A 19899-nucleotide genomic window follows, 5' to 3' on the forward strand; every position below is an offset into this window, starting at 1 on the left:
GTATCTGTTGCCGAATTGTTCTTCCCAAGTGCTTAGTACAGTGCTCTGCACACAGTAAGTACCCAATAAATGTGACTGAATGAATTCCAAAGTTTGATGCCAAGTTCCACCCAGCCGCAGATGAGGTAACTGAGGCACAGATAAGTTAAGCGGCTTGCCCAAGGTCACACAGCAGAGAAGTGGTGGAGCCAGGATTAGAAACCATGTCCTCTGACTCCCAAACCCATGCTCTTTCCACTAAACCACTCTGCTTCTCCACAGACGCCGGCCCCTGTCAACTCAACTCCCATCCAACCCCACCCCACCCCTTGCACCAGGCCCATCCCTCTCCCATGCCCCATCCCGGTTACCCTACCCAGCTCTGCTTCTCATCCCCCACTCCCTGCATCCAGTGTGGCCTGTGATGCTGATGACGGTATTTGTTAGGTGTTTCCTATGTGTCAGGCACTGTTCTAAGTGCTTTAATAGATACAAGCTAATCAGATTGGACACAGTCCCTGTCCCACATGGGACTCACAGTCTTAATCCCCATTTTACACATGAGGCAAAGAAAAGTGAAGTCACTTGCCCAAGGTCACACACTGACAAGTGGCAGAGCTGGGATTAGAATCCAGGTCTTTCTGGCTCCCAGGTTCATGGTTTTTCCACTAGGCCATTTTGCTGTGGACTGTAAACTTATTATGGGCAGGGAAAGTGTCTGCTAATCCTGTTGCATTGGACTTTCCCAAGTGCTTATTACAGGCTATACACAAAGGAAGCGCTCAACCAAACGTGGCTCAGTGTATAGAGCCCAGGCTTGGGAGTCAGAGGTCATGGGTTTGAATCCCAGCTCTGCCACATGTCTGCTGTGTGACCTTGGGCAAGTCACATAACTTCTCTGAGCCTCAGTTCCCTCATCTGTAAAATGGGGATTAAGATTGTGAGCCCCATGTGGGACAACCTGATCACCTTGTATCCCTCCAGCACAGAGAGCGAGAGAGAGAGAGAGAGAGAGAGAGAGAGAGAGAGAGAGAGGAGTCAAGCATAATGCCAAGGATATGGGCTTGTGAGATAGGAAGGATGGTGGTACTGTCTACAGTGATGGGAAATTCAATGGGAGGACAGGGTTTGGATGGGAAGATAAGAAGTTCTGCTAATACCGTGAGCCCTATATGTGTCCAACCTGTGTCCAACCTGATTATTATGTATCTACCCCAGTGCTTAGAACAGTGCTTGGCACATTTTGTCTTATGCTGTCGAGTCATCTTCGACCCATAGTGATGCCATGGATACATCTTTCCCAGAATTGACCAACTCCATTTGCAATTGTTCTGGTAGTGTATCCATAGAGTTTTCTTGGTAAAAATACAGAAGTGGTTTACCATTGCCTTCTTCAGCACACTAAACTTGAGTCTCCTCCCCTGACTCTTTCCCATACTGCTGCTGCCCAGCGCAGATGAGTTTTGAACAAACACTTTAAAGAAAAAGAAAAAACACTACGGAAATAGGAGCAGGAGAGCATGAGGAGGTGACTGCAAGTTCAGAGGATGTTTGTATAAATTAATTAGCCATGTCAACAGAGACTAGACAAGGAGGTGCCCCACTAAGGACTTCAGGAGAGAGTTCAAGGCCAGGAATAGTGTGGGAGTGGATGAGGGAGGATTACAAGGCTTGTAGAGTGGGAGAAGATGGAGTTTTAGTGCATCAGTGTGAATTCCAAGCAGCAGAAGCTGGCCTGGTTTTCGGATTTCAGCCAACAGCTCAGCTGCATGAAAGTGGGAGCAGAGGATTCTGGGAGTGATCCAGAGTTGGGAGTATGTGGTGAGAGGGTGACAGAGGGGCAAAAGAGAGAGTGAGGTGTTGAGGGAGAGGATCTTCCACGTCTAGGGAGAGGAGGATGGTTAAGGAGCTCATGAAGATTATGATGAATTACAACTGGTGAAGGAGGTCCAGGGGTCTCTGGGGCAGAGGAGAATTTGAGCCTGGGGGAGAAGGTGGGGAGGGTTTTGGCCTAAACCAGGTCAGAGAGGATGTGGGCAAAGAACTGTCAATGAGATAGATGACACTGAGATGCAGTGAATAGGTTGGCATTAGAGGAATGAAAGGTATGGCCTGAGTTCTACTTGGAAATCAACAAGGTGAGGTAAGAGGGAGAAAACTGATTGACTGCCCTAAAGAGGAACAAATCTACCAACTCTGTGATATTGTACTCTCCTAATAGCTTAGTAGAGTGCCCTGCAAACAATAAGCACTCCATAAATATCAACTATTAAAGCTGATTGTAAGGAGTTTCTGTTCGATAAAGAGGTGGATGGAAAACCATTGGAGGTTTTTGAGAAGTGATGAGATGTGAGCTGAACAATTTGTAGAAAAATAACCTGTGAAGGAGAGTGAAATATGGACTGGATTGGGGAGAGAGAAGAGGCAGGGAGATCAGTGAGGAGGTTGATTGATGCTTGAATCAGTGTGCTAATGGTTTGGATGGAGAAGAATGGCAGATATTTGCAATGTTGTGAAGGTAGAACCAACAGGATTTGGTGGCACTGAATAAGTGGATTGAATGAGAGAGATGATTCTACCATTTCTATTACAATGTACTCTCCCAAGTGCATAGTACAATGCTGTGTGTGCAGTAAGTGCTCAATAAATGCTATAGGTTGATTGATTGTCAGATTAGGTTCATTTATTCATTCAATCGTATTTATTGAGTGCTTACTGTGTGCAGAGCACTTTACTAAGTGCTGGAATTTGACATATTTGGAATTTTTCACCCTATGAAATATTTCCTTTCGTTTCAAGTCTTCAAGCTTCAATGGTGTGAAATTGGTGTGAAATTTGATGGACAACAATTTTGGGCTCTGCCCTCCCCGCACACTTCTTGACTTTGAAAACTTCAATGGTACTCTTTAGCCTTCCTCTTTCCAGGCTAGAGTCTTAAGCTATTCAGTCATCATAATGAAACCGCTCCTTCCCCGGATCTTTTTAATTGAATTTTTCCATAGCCCCTTCCATTCTCTGCCCACTCATTTCAACTCCATTGCTTAGGCAAAACATTTTTTACCAAAGTTATTACAAGCAGTAAGTGAGTGTATCAAGTTAGACTCACACATAGTAAATTCTCCAGGATATCTGGCAAATGTTTGCCTTTGCCCTGAATAGGGAAGAGGAATAACGCACATAGGTTGTTGAAATTTGGAATGAGGAGATATTTTTGGCAGCATATACATTACATCCATTTTTTCCATGAATATTTGAGCTAGCTCTGAAGCATTGGAAAGGAATGTTTTTATGTAGTCCAGGTGCTAAGTTAAATGACGGAAAATGATGCCAAGTCTAGAGGCATCTTCCTCTTTTCCATGCAACCCCTTGGTTCTTTCTCCACTTCTGAACAATTTTTTAAACAGTATTTGTTAAGCGCTTACTATGTGCCAGGCACTGCACTGAGTGCTGGGGTAGATATGCATTAATCAGGTTGGACACAGTCCTTGTCCCACATGGGGTTTACAGTCTTAATCCCATTTGACAGATGAGATAAAATGAGGCACAGAGGAGTTAAGTGAATTGCCCAAAGCCACACAGCAAATGAGTAGCGGAGCTGGGCTGAGAACCTGGGTACTATGACTCCCAGGCCCATGCTCTTTCTACTAGGCCATGCTGCTTCTCACTTTCCAAAGGTTAGCCCATACTTTCTCACTCATTTGCACATCTTTTGAGATGTAAGAGATATAAGGCAGGCAGGATTGGGGCACTCCATTTGGCTGGGAGGAAAACACGGAGAAAGATTGATATTGCCAAAGCCCATGGAATGTTGTTCTAATGTCCCATACGTAAATTTTTCTGTAAGTCAATTCCTTTAAAGAAAAATAGCCATTCTTTTATCAAAAATATTTTATTTACAAAAGAATCAATGATACTATACACCCTATAATGGAAATACATTGAATAATTGCGAAAATAAATATAGGCAATTAATTCAACCTTTTATAGAATGAGAGAATTTTGACATTTGAATTTTCTCGAAGTTTAACTTATAACATAAATAGCTAAAAGATGAACTCAAGTTTTAGTCTTGGTGGTTTCCACTGGTGGTTTGTGTTCTAGAAACCTCCCCCAACATAAACAGGAGGTGGATTTGCAGAGGGTTCCTTGTAGCTCGATGAACTCAGCTTGGGCAGAAGGGTTGGTGAGGGAGGGCTAAAGCTCATTCTATTGAATTGCAGAAGAATGTCATAAAAGATGTCAGTAGAAAAGAGGTGGAAGATCATTTGAGCTCATTAAGCCATCGCAATGGCTTTGCTTAGAGCACAGTACCGGATTGCCTCGATCCAAAGGGGTGCTCGCTTATAATTACAATGTGCTTTGCACCTCATCCTCCCAGAAAGAAGAAAGTGGATGAGATGCAGTGAATGGGGGTGGAAGGGACAGGGGGTTTTAACTGCCAGATTGACATCAGCGAAGTCCCAATTCACTAGATCTTTGCCATCTTCTACTTCCTCTATGCTGTGCAGACCTGGCTTTAACAATCAGCCAACACAGGTCAAGATTAGGGAAGTTGAGGTAATTATCCAGATAACAACAACCCACATTAGGACCGCTGAGTCGGTATTTAGCCAGAGGATTAGACCAAATCCACCAAACCACTGCCCAACTCTCCCCACTACGCCTCCGAAGTGGGACCTTACACTGTGTCCTTATAAATGAAGAGGTTGGAAAAATTTACTTGATCAAACAGGATCAGTGTAGTCAGGCAAATCTGGATGATACGGATGAGGCTCCCAAATTCATTTTCATCCTCAAGAAAGTGGTCTTGTTTGAATACCTGCTTCAATTCTCTATGCCAATTGACAAAACAGGACACAGCCACAAGATATGAAGGGTGTTTGCTTTTCATCTGCTGGGTATTTCTAATGTGAGAAGACAGATAGACTGTCCAATGCTAGATGCCTAGAGAGTCCTCAATAGGGCATCAAAGTTTCCTTTTGTGAAAAAAAAAAACCAAAATTGCACGTTTCTACCCCTTTAGCCTCAGTTCAAAATACGCTCATTTTTTGTGCACACAAAAGTATGTTATTGTTGTTTAAACATAGTTTGGCAGTACCATGGGTCCTTTCTAATGAAAGCTAAAAGGTAAAGACTGAAATATAAGCACTTTCCACAGAAATAACTATTCAGTTTTAAAAGGTAGAGAGAAATAGTTTATTCTATCATGAACAGCGTCAATCAACAAAGTTTCACATTTTGGGTAGTTTTTTTTTTTAAAGTAGGAAGTCTTTCAAAACCCATTTTAAAAGGATGAACAAGTGTATTTTGTCAGAGAAGTAAAATAGAGATTATGCAAAAATTTTTGTTGTAAAAGTAGGCATATAAAATACAAAACACAATACAATAATATAAAAATACAGCATTGCCAATGGATTTGCAAAAATTCTCCTTTGGCATGACATTTGGTAGACCAAAACAAAAGACCCTCGCTTTTAAAAAAATAGCTATCAAAACAGTCCATAAATTAGATTGTGAGGGTTAAAAGAACTTTTCCTTGAGTTTTCAAAAGATCCTTTTCTTCCTTGATAACCCACATAAGCATGAACAGTGAGGTATATAGGGCAAAACACTGTCAGGCATATGCACAGTAAGAAAAAAGTGCATAAACGAAGAATTCGTCCCATTTTCATAGAAATAACAGATTAACTCTGAGTTTGTTCTTAAATGGTGTATCATTTGACTTTGGCAGAGATTTTAAAAAACCCCATAGATATGGTAATATTCAAGTTCCAGCAGCAGTGATGTGATTCCCTTGGTGACATTCCCCAATGCCACAAATACTCTACAGTCCCTCGAGAAAATGTCTAAGGTTGTGTGTATGTGTTTGTGTTTCTGTGTGTGTGTATGTGTGTGTGTGTGTCTTTTCCCACTTCAAAAGTTAAGATCATACATCGAGCACCATGTCATACTGTTGTTCTTTCTTCCGCCTGCCACACTTGGTGATAAGAACCACATACAAAGTCAAAAGCATGATCCAATAACACGCATACAGTATTGTACCAATGATAAGAACGGTTTGCTTCGACTCTGAAAATGGTTTTTTGGACTCCTTGTAAATGGTGAAAATGACACCGCCCAGAAGTATCGTGAACCAGACAGACACCGGGATGAGTCCTATGAAATTGACAACGATGGTCTTCCTCCCGGAAGTGCCCCACCCAGCCTTGTTAATGGTAGCAATGGCGAACATCTTGGCAGGGAGCAGGCTCGACATGTACAACACCGAGTAGAGCGACATGAAAACCATGACGATGTTCCCCCTGAGGCAGCTGGCGAAGGAAGACTTGATGAGGCCCACCAGCTGCACCGTCAACAGGAAGAGCAGAATGTTCCAGATCTTCCCCCGGTAGAAGAGCTGGATCACTGTGGCGATCAGGAAGAAGGGGAAGAATCCAGTGATCACAGCCTCATAAGTCATCCACAGGTGATGCTTGTGGAACCACATGGCATTGTACAGCCACTCCCGGAAGTAGGACTTGCTCCAGCGTGTCTGTTGGTTCAGCCACCTCAGATACTCGATGGGGGTTTCCGTGAGACACTTGGACCGGGCCGTGTACTTAGTGGCATAGCCCAGGCTGAGCACGCGGTTGGTTAGATGTCTGTCGTCCCCGAAGCTGCACTGGTTGCCCATGAATTCCTGATTGTACCAGTCTTCCACGAATTCGTGGAGCAGGGAGTTCCTGTACATACCCAGCGGTCCACTGATGCACTGCACGCAACCGAAGTAGGACTGGCAAGCTCGCTCGATGTTGAAGGCCATCCAGTAGCGCACGCTGCTCAGGAAAGAGATCCAGGAGTCGTACTTGTTTAAGATCTGCAGCGGGGGGAGAAGAAGCATGGTGAGTCGTGACTGGAAGCTCATTGTGGACAGGGGACAGGCCTGCCGATTCTATTGGATTGGACTATCCCAAGAGCTCAGTCCAGTGCTGTGGTAGTAAGCACTCAGTGAATACCATTTATTGATTGCTACACTGTAAGCTCATCATGGATGGGGAACGGGTCTGCTGATTCTGTTAAATCGTTCTCTCTCAGGCGCTCAGTATGCTCTGCCCATTATAAGTTCTCAATAAATACCAATGATTGATTGTTAGACTGTAAGCTCCCCCTCTAGGCTGTAAGCTGGTCAGGGGTAGGGAACAGGTTAGCTAATTCTCTTGTATTGAACTTTCCCAAGCACTTAGTACAGTTTCCAGCATGGAAAGTGTTCAATAAATACCACTGATTGACTACAAGCTTTTTGAAGGCAAGGGCCATGCCTTTCATTTCTGACTAAAGGGAAGCAGTGTGGCCTAGGGGAAAGAGCATGGGCCTAGGAGTCAGAAGACCTGGGTTCTAATACTGACCCTGCCATTTGCCCGCCATGAGAGTTAGTGCAAGTCAATCACCTCCTTTGGGTCCATTTCTTTACCTGTAAATTGGTGGTTCAATACTTGTTCTCTGCTCAGAGTGTGAGCTCCACGTGGGACAGGGACTGTGTATGACACAATTGTTTTGTACCTACCTCAGCCTTAATATAATCAATCAATCAATCAATCAATCGTATTTATTGAGCGCTTACTATGTGCAGAGCACTGTACTAAGCGCTTGGGAAGTACAAATTGGCATCACATAGAGACAGTCCCTACCCAACAGTGGGCTCACAGTCTAAAAGGGGGAGACAGAGAACAGAACCAAACATACCAACAAAATAAAATAAGTAGGATAGAAATGTACAAGTAAAATAAATAAATAAATAGATAAATAGAGTAATAAATATGTACAACCATATATACATATATACAGGTGCTGTGGGGAAGGGAAGGAGGTAAGACGGGAGGATGGAGAGGGGGACGAGGGGGAGAGGAAAGAAGGGGCTCAGTCTGGGAAGGCCTCCTGGAGGAGGTGAGCTCTCAGCAGGGCCTTGAAGGGAGGAAGAGAGCTAGCTTGGCGGATGGGCAGAGGGAGGGCATTCCAGGCCCGGGGGATGACGTGGGCCGGGGGTCGATGGCGGGACAGGCGAGAGCGAGGTACAGTGAGGAGATTAGTGGTGGAGGAGCGGAGGGTGCGGGCTGGGCAGTAGAAGGAGAGAAGGGAGGTGAGGTAGGAGGGGGCGAGGTGATGGAGAGCCTTGAAGCCCAGGGTGAGGAGTTTCTGCTTGATGCGCAGATTGATCGGTAGCCATTGGAGGTTTTTGAGGAGGGGAGTAATATGTCCAGAGCGTTATATAATATAGTTATATAATATAGTGCTTGGCATGTAGTAAGCACTTAAACACCCCAGTTATTATCAATGAATCATATGCTATTGAATGCTTGCTGTGTGCAGAGGACTGTATTAAATGCTTAGGAGAGTACAATATAACAGAGTTGGTAGACATGTTCCCTGCCCACAATATTCCCAAGTGCTTATGTTCCATTCTTTATATTCCCAAGCTCCTTGTCCTGTTCTTTTATATTCCCAAGGGCCTCATTCTGTTGGGTGCTCTTTTCACAGAAGGGGTGCAGGTCAATGCTCTGTACCCCCTAGGCACCCAGTACACTATTCTGTACACCTCAGGCCCATCTCATCTAACCCGTGGCCTTCAGGCTGGACCATGCTTAAATCGTCCAAGTCGAGAACGATCCCATAATAATTAGAAGAAAAAGAAGCAGTGTTGCCTAACGGAAAGAGCAAGGGCCTGAGTTCTAAATTCAGTGCTGCCACTTATCTATTTGTGATCCTGGGCAAGTCACTTCACTTCTCTGGTCTTCAGTTCCCTCATCTACAAAATAGGGATTCAATACTTGTGCTCCCTTAGACTGTATGCCCCAAGGGGGGACCTGATGATTTGTTATCTACCTGCATGCTTAGTACAGTGTTTGACACAGTAAGCACTTAACAAATACCACAGTTATTATTATTATCAACACAACAAACTAATTTATTCATTCCTTGTCTACACACCATCCATTCCTTTTTCTCAGTTACGAGAACCAAAATCTAGGACTATATCATCTTTCTCCTAGATTTTCCTTCCTCTTCCTTCCTCAACCCTCTCCTGTCCTACTTCCCAGTAATAATAATAATAATAACAATAATAATAATAATAATAATGACATTTGTTAAGCACTTACTAGGTGTGAATTATCTTTTATAATAATAGTGGGATTTTGTTAAATACTAATTATGTACTCAGGGCTGGGGTAGATACAAGATAATCAGGTCCCACAGTCCCTCTCCCACAAAGGGCTCACAATCCAGGAGGGATTGTAGGAGGGAGAACAGGTATTTTTTATGATATTCATTAAGGGCTTAATATGTGCCAGGCACTGTACCAAACACTGAAGTACATACAAGACAATCAGGTTTGACACAGTCCTATGTCTTATGTGGGGCTCATAGTCTCAGTCCCTATTTTAAAGACAAGAGAACTGAGGCACAGAGAAGTGAACTGATTTAACCAAGGTCACACAGCAATCAAGTGGCAGAGCCGAGATTAGGACTGAGGTCCTTCTGACTCCCAGGTCTGTACATTACCCACTAGGCATCAGATTAGGGAATCAAGGGTTCAGAATAGTTGGTAGGGGGCTGTGGGTGTGTGGGTCTATGAGGGAGACATAGAAGGGCTACTCAATGGAAGAGACAGAGGGTTGAATTGTAGTGGGTCACTGTAAAACTGAAGGCGCAGAAATCTGGTACCTGGATTCTGGCCAGCTGCCCTAAACCATAGTTTCTTTGTGGGGCTGGGATTAGAACTCAGGTCCTTCGATTCCTAAGCCTGTGCTCTATCCACTAGGCCATGCTGCTTTTCATTGAATCCCCATTTTTCAGGTGAGGAGCCAGACTCAGAGCAGCTAAGTGTCTTCAGCAAGATCACAAAGCAGACAAGTGGCAGAGCTGAGATTAGAACACAGGTACCCCCACCCTCAAGTCTGTGCTCTTTCCACAGGGCCACCCTACTTCTAATTCCACAGCCCTCCCTCTATGGTTTCATGAAAATCACTTTCCCAGAATCCTCCCTACACACTGTCATCATTCCTTTATTCATCAGCTTTCACTAATAAACCTCGTTTATGGTGGGGGGGGGTGGGGGCAGTTGGGGGGCTCACCCAGGACCCCAGTCAATCAATCCATGGTATTTGTTGAGTGCTTACTCTGTGCAGATCACTGTACTAAGCGCTTGAAGAGAATTCACAGGCACATTTCCTGCCCAAAACAGTTTACCATCTAGAGGGACAGTCATTCGATCAATTGATGCTATTTATTGAGCACGTACTCTGTGCAGAGCACTGTACTAAGCACTTGGGAGAGTCCAATACAACAAATCAGTAAACACATTCCCTGCCCATAACAAGTTTACAATCTAGAGGGGGAGACAGACATTATTATGAATAAATAAGAAGCAAGTATTTAATAATGGCAATTGTTCTGCTATCATCAGCGGTCTAGTAAGGAGCACCGGCGGACAAATCATGGTGCTGGGGAGACCCAGCATGAGGAAAAGACATTTTGGGGTTGGCCTTGGTCAGAACCACGGCTCCATTCACCTGCACGTCTCCACCAACTCCTCCGACCATTGGATCTTCCTCTAAGACCTTGACCATCTCTACTGATGAGGCTGGGTCAAGCATCGTGTCTGAGTCGCAGACCTATGAACAACAGGACAGAAAGAGGGTCAGCGAGGATGAACAATTAGGAGGCCAAATGTTCTGTTGGTCTGTCTTACTTTCCTGTTTCATAGACTCCGTTTGGCTCATCCGTTCTAAAGAGATGATAGCTTCCTGCCTCTAATCTTTTCTTCAAGAAGATAAAAATGTTTCTGAAGCTGCACTTTGGGGGTCCATCACCTGTTGTCTTTTGCCCTCCCGGTCATCCCAACTGAATATTGTCTGTCAGTAGGATCTGGGTTCTAATCCTGGCCACGCCACTTGTCTGCTATGTGACCATGGGCAAATCGCTTCACTTCTCTGGATACAGAGAAGCAGCGTGGCTCAATGTAAAGAGCACGGACTTTGGAGTCAGAGGTCATGGGTTCAAATCCCGGCTCCGCCACTTGTCAGCTGTGTGACTTTGGGCAAGTCACTTAACTTCTCTGGGCCTCAGTTACCTCATCTGTAAAATGGGGATTAAGACTGTGAGCCCCCTTGGGACAATCTGTTCACCTTGTAACCTCCCCAGTGCTTAGAACAGTGCTTTGCACATAGTAAGTGCTTAATAAATGCCATTATTATATTATTATTATTATTATTAGTATTAGTATTATTATTATTATCTTACCTCATCTGTAAAATGGGGATTAAGATAGTAAGCCCCATGTGGGACTGTGTCCAACCTGATTAGCTTGTATCTACCCAGGTGCCTAGTACAATGTCTGGAACATGAAAAATGCTTAAAAAATGCCTTAAAGAATAAATAATGCAGACGCTCGTCTGCTTGTTGTCAGTCACCAAAGCTCTCACTGTTTTCAGGCTCGTCATTCCTCCAGGGGCCAGCTGAGTCCCTGAAACACTGCCATGTCCAATGGAAAGGGCCTGGGTATCAGAGGGCCTGGGTCCTAATCCTGGCTCTGCAACTTGTCTGTTGTGTGACACTGAGTCATTTCAGTTCTCTGTGCCTCAGTTTCCTCATCTGCAAAAGGAGGATTTAATACTGGCTCCCCCTTCTACTTAGACTGTGAGTTCCATGTGGGGCTGGACAATGTTGTATCTACCCCAGTGCTTAGTACAGCGCTTGGCACACAGTAAGCACTAAGCAAATGTCACTATTATTATTATTATTACTTCCCAAGAAGGGCTTTTTTCAATGCTGTGAAAAGTGACTTTTAAGTACAGTATGCTGCTTGTCCACTTTTCTTCCAAGAAGCCTTCTCCAATTAAGCCCTCTTTTTTTGTATCTCACTCTCCCTTCTGCATCACCTGTGCATTTTGATCTGTGACATTTGGACATTTGACATTCACCCCAAAGTACTTATGTACATATATTTAAATTACATACTGTAAATTATTTATTTATTCATATTAATATCTGTCTTCCCTTTTAGACTGTTAGCTTGTTAATGGGAAGGGAATGAGTCAGCTAATTCTGTTGCTCTTCACTCTCCCGGGTGCTTAGTACAGTGCTGTAAACTCAGTAAGCACTCAATAAATAATGTCGATAGATTGATTGATTGTCCATAAGATTCCAAGTGGGATCACCAGACATATTTGCACTAGTGGGTGGGATCTGGTAGAGTGGGGTTCCTTATCAGTTCTGCATTATTCCCTCACAGTGGGGAAGGAATCAATTCATTAGTCAATCAATCAATGGTATGTATTGAGCTCTTACTGTGTGCAGAGCCCTGAACCCTGTGTGAAGAGCCCCTGGGAGAGTCCAAAATCCTTTACACCCTTAAGATGACTAGTTGGCCCAACAAGATCCATGTCTAATCCCCACTTCTGTACTCTTTTGTACGCCAAGGAGCAGTATTGCCTAGTGGATAGAGCCTGGGCTTGGGAGTCAGAAGGACCTGGGTTCTAATCCCAGCTCCATTCATTCAATTGTATTTATTGAGCGCTTACTGTGTGCAGAGCACTGTACTAAGCACTTCAAAAGTACATTTCAGCAAGAAATAGTGACGATCCCTGACCAACAACAGGCTCACCGTCTAGAAGTGGGGAGACAGACATCAAAACAAGTAAACAGCCATCAATAGCATCAAAATAAATAAACAGAATTATAGATATATACACATCATTAATAAAATAAATAAAATAATAAATATATACATGTATACACAAGTTTTGTGCCGTGGGGAGGGCTCCACCACTTTTCCGTCTGCTGGGTGACCTAGGGCAAGTTACTTCTCTTCTCTGGGCCGCAGTTACCCCACCTGTAAAATGGGGATTAAGGACTGTGAGCCACCTGTGGGACAGGGACTATGTCCAACGCAATTTGCTTGCATTCACCTCAGCTCTTAGAACAGTGCCTGGCACAGTTATTTCTTAACATATAGCACAATTATTACTCTTTCCCGGGGCTTAGTCCAGGGCTCTGCACACAGTAAACACTTAATAAACATTATCAATACTAAATCAGCACTTGATCCCCTTTAGGGATGAAGCTGCAAGGGGTAGGTGAACTCCGTCAAGTCCTGATGTGAGGCCCTCTCTTTCACATGGGACTGAAACCCAAACACCCTCAACTGGTCCATCCATGAGAAGCCTGGATCTGGGAATAAGAACGACCTGGATTCTAATCCATGCTCTGCCACAAATCTCCTGTACGACTTTGGGCAAGTCACTTCACTTCTCTGTGCCTCAATTATCTCATCTGCAAAGTGGGGATAAAGACTGTGATCCTGACATGGGACAGGGAACATATCTAACCTTATTATCTTGTATCTACCCAAGTGCTTAGAACAGTGCTTGGTACATAGAAAGTCCTTAACAAATACCATTATTAAAAAAAGCTGACATGCAGTACTAGCAAGTTGTCATAGTAATCAATCAATCCATGGTATTTACTGAGTGCTTACTATTGTACTAAGTGCTTGGGAGAGTATAACCCAACAGAGTTGAAAGACACCTGCCCTGCCCACAATGAGCATTAGAACTGACAGATACATTCTTTATCATGCCTGTCTATACAGTTTAAAACTCAACACTGCACTAAACACTGGGAAAGAAAATACAGGTGGAATTTTAGCCACGTGACCTACTCAACAATTCAGGCCACGCTCAGAGGATTTAATGGCTTCAATTTGTCCTTGGCCAGACTGAGACTCAGAAACACCCAGTTACCTCATCTGTAAAATGGGATTATGACTGTGAGTCCCCCGTGGGACAACTTGATCACCTTGTAACCTAACCAGCGCTTAGAACGGTGCTTTGCACATAGTAAGAGCTTAATAAATGCTATTTAAAAAAAAAGTGAAGTGCCTAGCTCATGGCCACACAGCCACACATCCTGGTGGAGCCGGGATTAGAACCCAGGTCCTTCTGACTCCCAAGCCCATGCTCTAACCACTATACTGCTTTGAGAAAAGATTATAGGCAAGAAATAGCCAAGGAATTGTCCTTTCAGAACAGAAAAGCTGAATAGATTCTACAAAATGGGCAAGAAAGACAGACCTGCAGAAGTTTAGGCCTAATAATAACAACTGGGTTATTTGTTAAGTGCTCACTATGTGCCAGGCATTGTACTAAGCACTGGGGTGGATCCAAGAAAATCGGGTTAACCCAGTCCCTGTCCCACAACGGGCTCACATTCTTAATCCCCATTTTACAGATGAGGGAACTGAGGCCCAGAGAAGTAAAGTGACTTGTCCAAGATCACACAGCAGACAAGTGGAGGAGCCAGAATTAGAACCAGGTCCTTCCAACTCCCAGGCCTGTGCTCTATCCACTAGGCCACACAACCTCCACATCTGCTCATGGGCACTGAGAAGGGGCAGGAAAGGGTCAAGGCAAACATCTCCAATTCACCATTACCATCTGGAGACACTGGGGGCACACCCATTGTTATTGACTTATGCCGGGGGTGGTGAAATATATTCAAAATAAGTGAAAACAGCAACAAGAAGAGGGATCCAAAATTAAAATCTAAATGATGGTGCACAGCCTTGGGCACGGTAAACCAGTAGGACTCAAATAAGCCTGCCTCTCAAAACGGAGCCAAACCTCTAAAGTTCTAAAATATTTGACTATTTCCCTGCCCCTCCTCCCCGTTTCCAAGAGCAGAGTGCCAAAAAAATACTGTGAGAAAGACTGTTCTCATGCTTCTTAGCCGAGACTGAAAGCAAAAGCACGACAAGTCCCCCCCGCCCACCCCTGGGGCCCGAACCCTTGCTCGAGGGACTCAACTTCTATGAAGCAAAAGAAAAACGGCTGAAGGACTGGATGATTCTGACATGCAAACTCCCCAGTAGTCAATCAATCAATCAGATTTATTGAATGCTTACTGGGTGCTGAGCACTGTACTGAGTGCTTGGGAGAGGAGAATAGAACAGGGTTGGTGGACATGTTCCCTGCCCACAAGCTTATGGTCTAAATTGTGTGTAGCTATTTATGGAGTAGGTAGAGGGGAAAGAGTTGTATTTGCTAGCAGGTATGAAGACTGGCTGCTTCTTTGCAAATCTGACACAAATCAAAGAAACACGAATTTGAATTTTGTGTAGTATTTATTAAGCATTTACTATGTGCCAGACACTGTACTAAGAGCTAAGGTAGATCCACATGATCAGGTTGGACGGAGTTCCTGTCCCACAGCCTGAACCCCAATAACAGATGAGGAAACTGAGGCCCAGTGAAGGGAAGTGACATGTCCAAGATCCCACTATCTGCCAGTAGATAAGTGGCAGAGCTGGGATTAGAACCCAGGCCCAGACCCAATATTTTCATTAGGGATCTAATTAGTTGCCCTGAAAGTTTGGGGGTCATCAGTTTTCTCCTCAAATTTATGAAATGAAAGACTAGCCACCCAGATGTCACCCACCGTTAGCTGGGGAAAATCAAAAGTCAAGCCACAACAAGGAGTGCATTGCCTAGCGGAAAGAGCATAGACCTTGGCAGCAGCAGGATCTGGGTTCCAATCCCAGCTCTGCCACTTGTCTGCTGTGTGACCTTGGGTAAGTCACTTCACTTCTCAATGCCTCAGTTTCCTCACCTGTAAAATGGGGATTCACTCCTACTCCCTCCTTCTTGGACAGTGAGCCCTAATAGGGACAGGGCCAGTGTCCAACCTGATTCACTAGTATCTACCCTAGCTCCTAGAACAGTATTTGACACAAAGTAAGCACTTAGCAAATACTATTTAAAAAAAAAGAAAAAAGAAATGATCCGCTATTCCCCCGCTTCATCTTGGCACTGGACTAACTTGGTTATTCCCTTCTAATCTCCTCATCATTCCAGTTGATGACACATCTCTTAAACCTTTTCCCCATAGCCGAGCCCCACCCGAAAGCTAATCTATGATTTTATGAGAGCCTGCTTGATCTAAGCCCCAATTACAATCCTCAAAATTATTCTTCTTACCTTCTGTCTCCAAACCTTAGAATCATTAAGACTTTTTGACACTGACTCAAAAGCATTATTAAACCAAGAGGTGGACCTCTTTTAACTAATGACCTTAAAGTTTGGGGAAGCCCGTATTCTTCAGTCTAAACACTTTATCACCGGGCCGTTAAATACATTATTCAGCACAGCCTTGGTAATGTTAAAGGGCAAAATTCACGCTTTTGAGAAAACCAATGTGATCAAAGGAATCAGTGAAATAGCTTTCCCACTGTTAATCACACTGAGAAACAGAGTGGCCTTATGGATAGAGCACAGGCCCTGGGTTTTAACTCTGTCTTCACCACATTTGCTGTGTGATCTTGGGCCAGTCACTTCACTTCTCTATGCCTCAGTTACCTCAACTGTCAAATGGGGATGAGGACTGAGAGCTCCAAATGGGACATGGACTGTGTCCAACCTGATTAGCTTATATCTACTTCCCAAGTGCTTACGACAGTGCCTGGCACTTAGTATCCACTTAACAAATACCATAAAAAATAACAAAAAATCAACTTACCTACGCCCAACCTACAAACATGAGATTCAGTGATAAAGCGTTCAAAAGCTCCTCAAGGTGAAATGGCCTTTCACTATTGCTTATGCCAAGCCTATTGCTGTCTGGACTTATATCCAACTACTCAAACCATCCTGAGTTTTTTTTTCCTTTGGGATAGCAAGGGTCCTCCTCTCTTATCATACAAAAGTCTTGTCTAAGTCCTACTCTCCTCTTCTCCCACTTCCTTCTATGCCACTCTTATTTGCTCCTTCATTCATCCTCCCTCCCATCCCCACGGCACATATGTATATATCTACATATCTGTTATTTATTTACCTATTTATGTATTTATATTAATGTCTGTCTCCCTTTATAGATTCTGAGCTCATTGTGGGAAGGAATGTATCTATTTGTTGTTATATTGTACTCTCTCAAGCACTTCGTACAGTTCTTTGCACATAGTAAGTGCTCAATAAATGTGATCGAATTAATCAATCAATCAAAGCCCTCCAAAAGGAAATCCCATTTGATGATCCCAACAGCCTTCAGGGAGGAAATTGGATGGAATAAATCAATAACTATTCTGTGGCTACTCCTGCAACTAATAATAATAATAATAATAATAATAATAATAATAATAATTGTTATGCACTTACAATGTGCCATGCACTGTACTAAGGACTGAGGTAGATACAAGATGATCAGGTCTCCCATGGGGTTCACAGTGTAAATAGGGAGTACAGGTATTGAATCCCCATTTTGCAAATGTGGGAACTGAGGCTCTGAGAAGTGACTTACTCAAGATCACACAGCAGGCAAGTGGGAAGTCAGGATTAGAACCCACTCTTGACTCCCAGGTCCAGGCTCTTTCTACTAGGGCACGGTGCTTCAAACCCTAGTCTTTGCTGGGTGCCAGTGACCCCCGTGTTGTAGCTGTGACCAAATAGGCTTAACACTGACCTGAGGGGCCTATTTCTCAGAGAGGAATTTCTCTTGTTACATTCATGCATTCATTCATTCAATTGTATTAATTGAGCGATTACTGTGTGCAGAGCACTGTACTAAGCGCTTGGGAAGTACAAGTTTGCAACTTATAAAGACGCTCCCTACCCAACAGCGGGCTCACAGTCTAGAAGGGGGAGACAGACAACAAAACAAAACATATAAACCAAATAAAATAAATAGAATAAATATGTACAAGTAAAATAAATAGAGTAATAAATATGTACAAACATATATACATATATACAGGTGCAGTGGGGAGGGGAAGGAGGTAAGGCGGGGGGATGGGGAGGGGGAGGAGAGGGAGAGGAAGGAGGGGGCTCAGTCTGGGAAGGCCTCCTGGAGGAGGCGAGCTCTCAGTATGGCTTTGAAGGGAGGAAGAGAGCTAGCTTGGCGGATGTGCGGAGGGAGGGCATTCCAGGCCGGGGGGGACGTGGGCCGGGTGTCGATGGCGGGACAGGCGAGAACGAGGCACAGTGAGGAGATTAGCAGCAGAGGAGCAGAGGGTGCGGGCTGGGCTGTAGAAGGAGAGAAGGGAGGTGAGGTAGGAGGGGGTGAGGTGATGGAGAGCCTTGAAGCCGAGGGTGAGGAGTTTTTGCCTGATGCATCTCCCATTGACCTATCCGCTGAACTCAGTAAATCTTTCTCTATCCTGGAAGCAGAACAAATGGCAGAGAGAGGAGTGGGAAGAAGTGTATGTGCATGCCTTCAGCTTGAGGAAGGCACCCTCTGATGAAATTTCACATATTGTGATCCTGTTCACAGTAATATAATAATAATAATAAATAGTGGTATTTGTAAAGCACATACTATGTGCAAAGCACTTTTCTAAGCACTGGGATAGATTCAAGGTAACAGGGTTGGACACAATTCCTGTCCCACATGGGGCTCCCAGTCTTCTTTCCCATTTTCCAGATGAGGTAACTGAGTCACAGTGAAATTAAGTGACCTCCCTTAAGTCACACAGCAGACATATGGCAGAGCTGAGATTCATTCATTCATTCATTCATTCATTCATTCAATCGTATTTATTGAGCACTTAGTGTGTGCAGAGCACTGTACTAAGTGCTTGGGAAGTACAAGTTGGCAACATATAGAGACGGTCCCTACCCAACAGCGGGCTCACAGTCTAGAAGGGGGAGACAGACAACAAAACAAAGCATATTAACAAAATAAAATAAATAGAATAAATATGTACAATCAATCAATCAATCATATTTATTGAGCGCTTACTGTGTGCAGAGCACTGTACTAAGCGCTTGGGAAGTACAAGTTGGCAAATAAAATAAATAAATAGAGTAATAAATACGTACAATCATATATACATGTGGTGTGGGGAGGGGAAGGAGGTAAGGCGGGGGGGTGGAGAGGGGGAGAGGAAGGAGGGGGCTCAGTCTGGGAAGGCCTCCTGGAGGAGGTGAGCTCTCAGTAGGGCTTTGAAGGGAGGAAGCAGAGATTAGAACTCATGTCCTCCAACTCCCAGGCCCAGGCTCCTTCCTCTAGGCCATGCTGCTCCTCTTCTGTGTGTACACTAACGTTTCCATGGGAGTATGTGGTGCTCATGTCTGGCTTGAGATATGGCTCAGAATCAGACAAGAGTGACCTGACCCAATGTCGGACTGACCCAAAGGAGGGCGTTCTGAGGAAATAAGGGTGGGAATGGAGCTTTGCCTGAAACAGCCCATTCAGCATGGGCTGAACTATTCATTCTCAGGTCCATCCTTCTTAGACAGAACATTTACAACTCAACCTGGGCTATATGTAGGACCCCTTTGTAGAAGAAGATCATGGGCTAAGGGTCGGAATCCAGTAACCTTTTCCAAAATAATTTACATCATGAAAAGCCCAACTTCCAAGGCTCTTTCCTGGAAGGTCATGGGCTAATCGTGGGAATCCAGTAAACTTATCCAAAGAAATTTTAATCAATCATTTTACTGAGCACTTATTCTATACAGAGCACTGTACTAAGCACTTGGGAGAGTACAATACAACAGAATGACAGATAACAAGCTTACAGTCTAGAGGGAGTTAAGTGAAGTGACTTGCCCAAGGTGAAACATCAGACAAGTGGCAGAGCCTTGATTAGAACACAGGTCATCTGACTCCCATACCTGGGCTTTTATCCACTAGGCCACGCTGCTTCCTGAGTGTGAGAAGCCCAACTTCCAGAACTCCTTGCAGAACTTTCTTCTGAGGACTGAGAAAGCCCCCAGTCCACTACTGCCCCAACAGAAAACCTAGGTTCTAATCCTGGACCTGCCACTTTTCTGCTCTGCTCTGACCTTGGGCAAGTCATTTCACTTCTCTGGCCCTTAAAATTGGGGTGAAGACTGTGAGCCCCATGTGGGACAAGGATTGTGTCCAACCTGACTTGCTTGGATTCCCCCTAGC

General features: G+C 44.2%; 1 protein-coding gene across 3 annotated transcripts in view; it reads right to left on the minus strand.

Annotated features, from left to right (window-relative positions):
• Nucleotides 1-5598: 5598 nt before the first annotated feature.
• The window catches only part of HAS2 (hyaluronan synthase 2), a 90643-nt gene continuing 76342 nt past the window's right edge, over nucleotides 5599-19899 (minus strand). For all 3 annotated transcript variants that reach the window (XM_038745471.1, XM_038745473.1, XM_038745472.1), the window contains exons 4-5: nucleotides 10527-10628; nucleotides 5599-6835 (exon numbers count right to left, since the gene is read on the minus strand). In XM_038745471.1, coding sequence (XP_038601399.1) covers nucleotides 5906-6835; nucleotides 10527-10628 — 1032 coding nt within the window. In that variant the 3' untranslated portion in view covers nucleotides 5599-5905. The remainder of the gene's footprint in view (nucleotides 6836-10526; nucleotides 10629-19899) is intronic.

This window comes from Tachyglossus aculeatus, chromosome 4, assembly GCF_015852505.1.
Source record: "Tachyglossus aculeatus isolate mTacAcu1 chromosome 4, mTacAcu1.pri, whole genome shotgun sequence".
NCBI classification, from domain to species: Eukaryota; Metazoa; Chordata; class Mammalia; order Monotremata; family Tachyglossidae; genus Tachyglossus; species Tachyglossus aculeatus.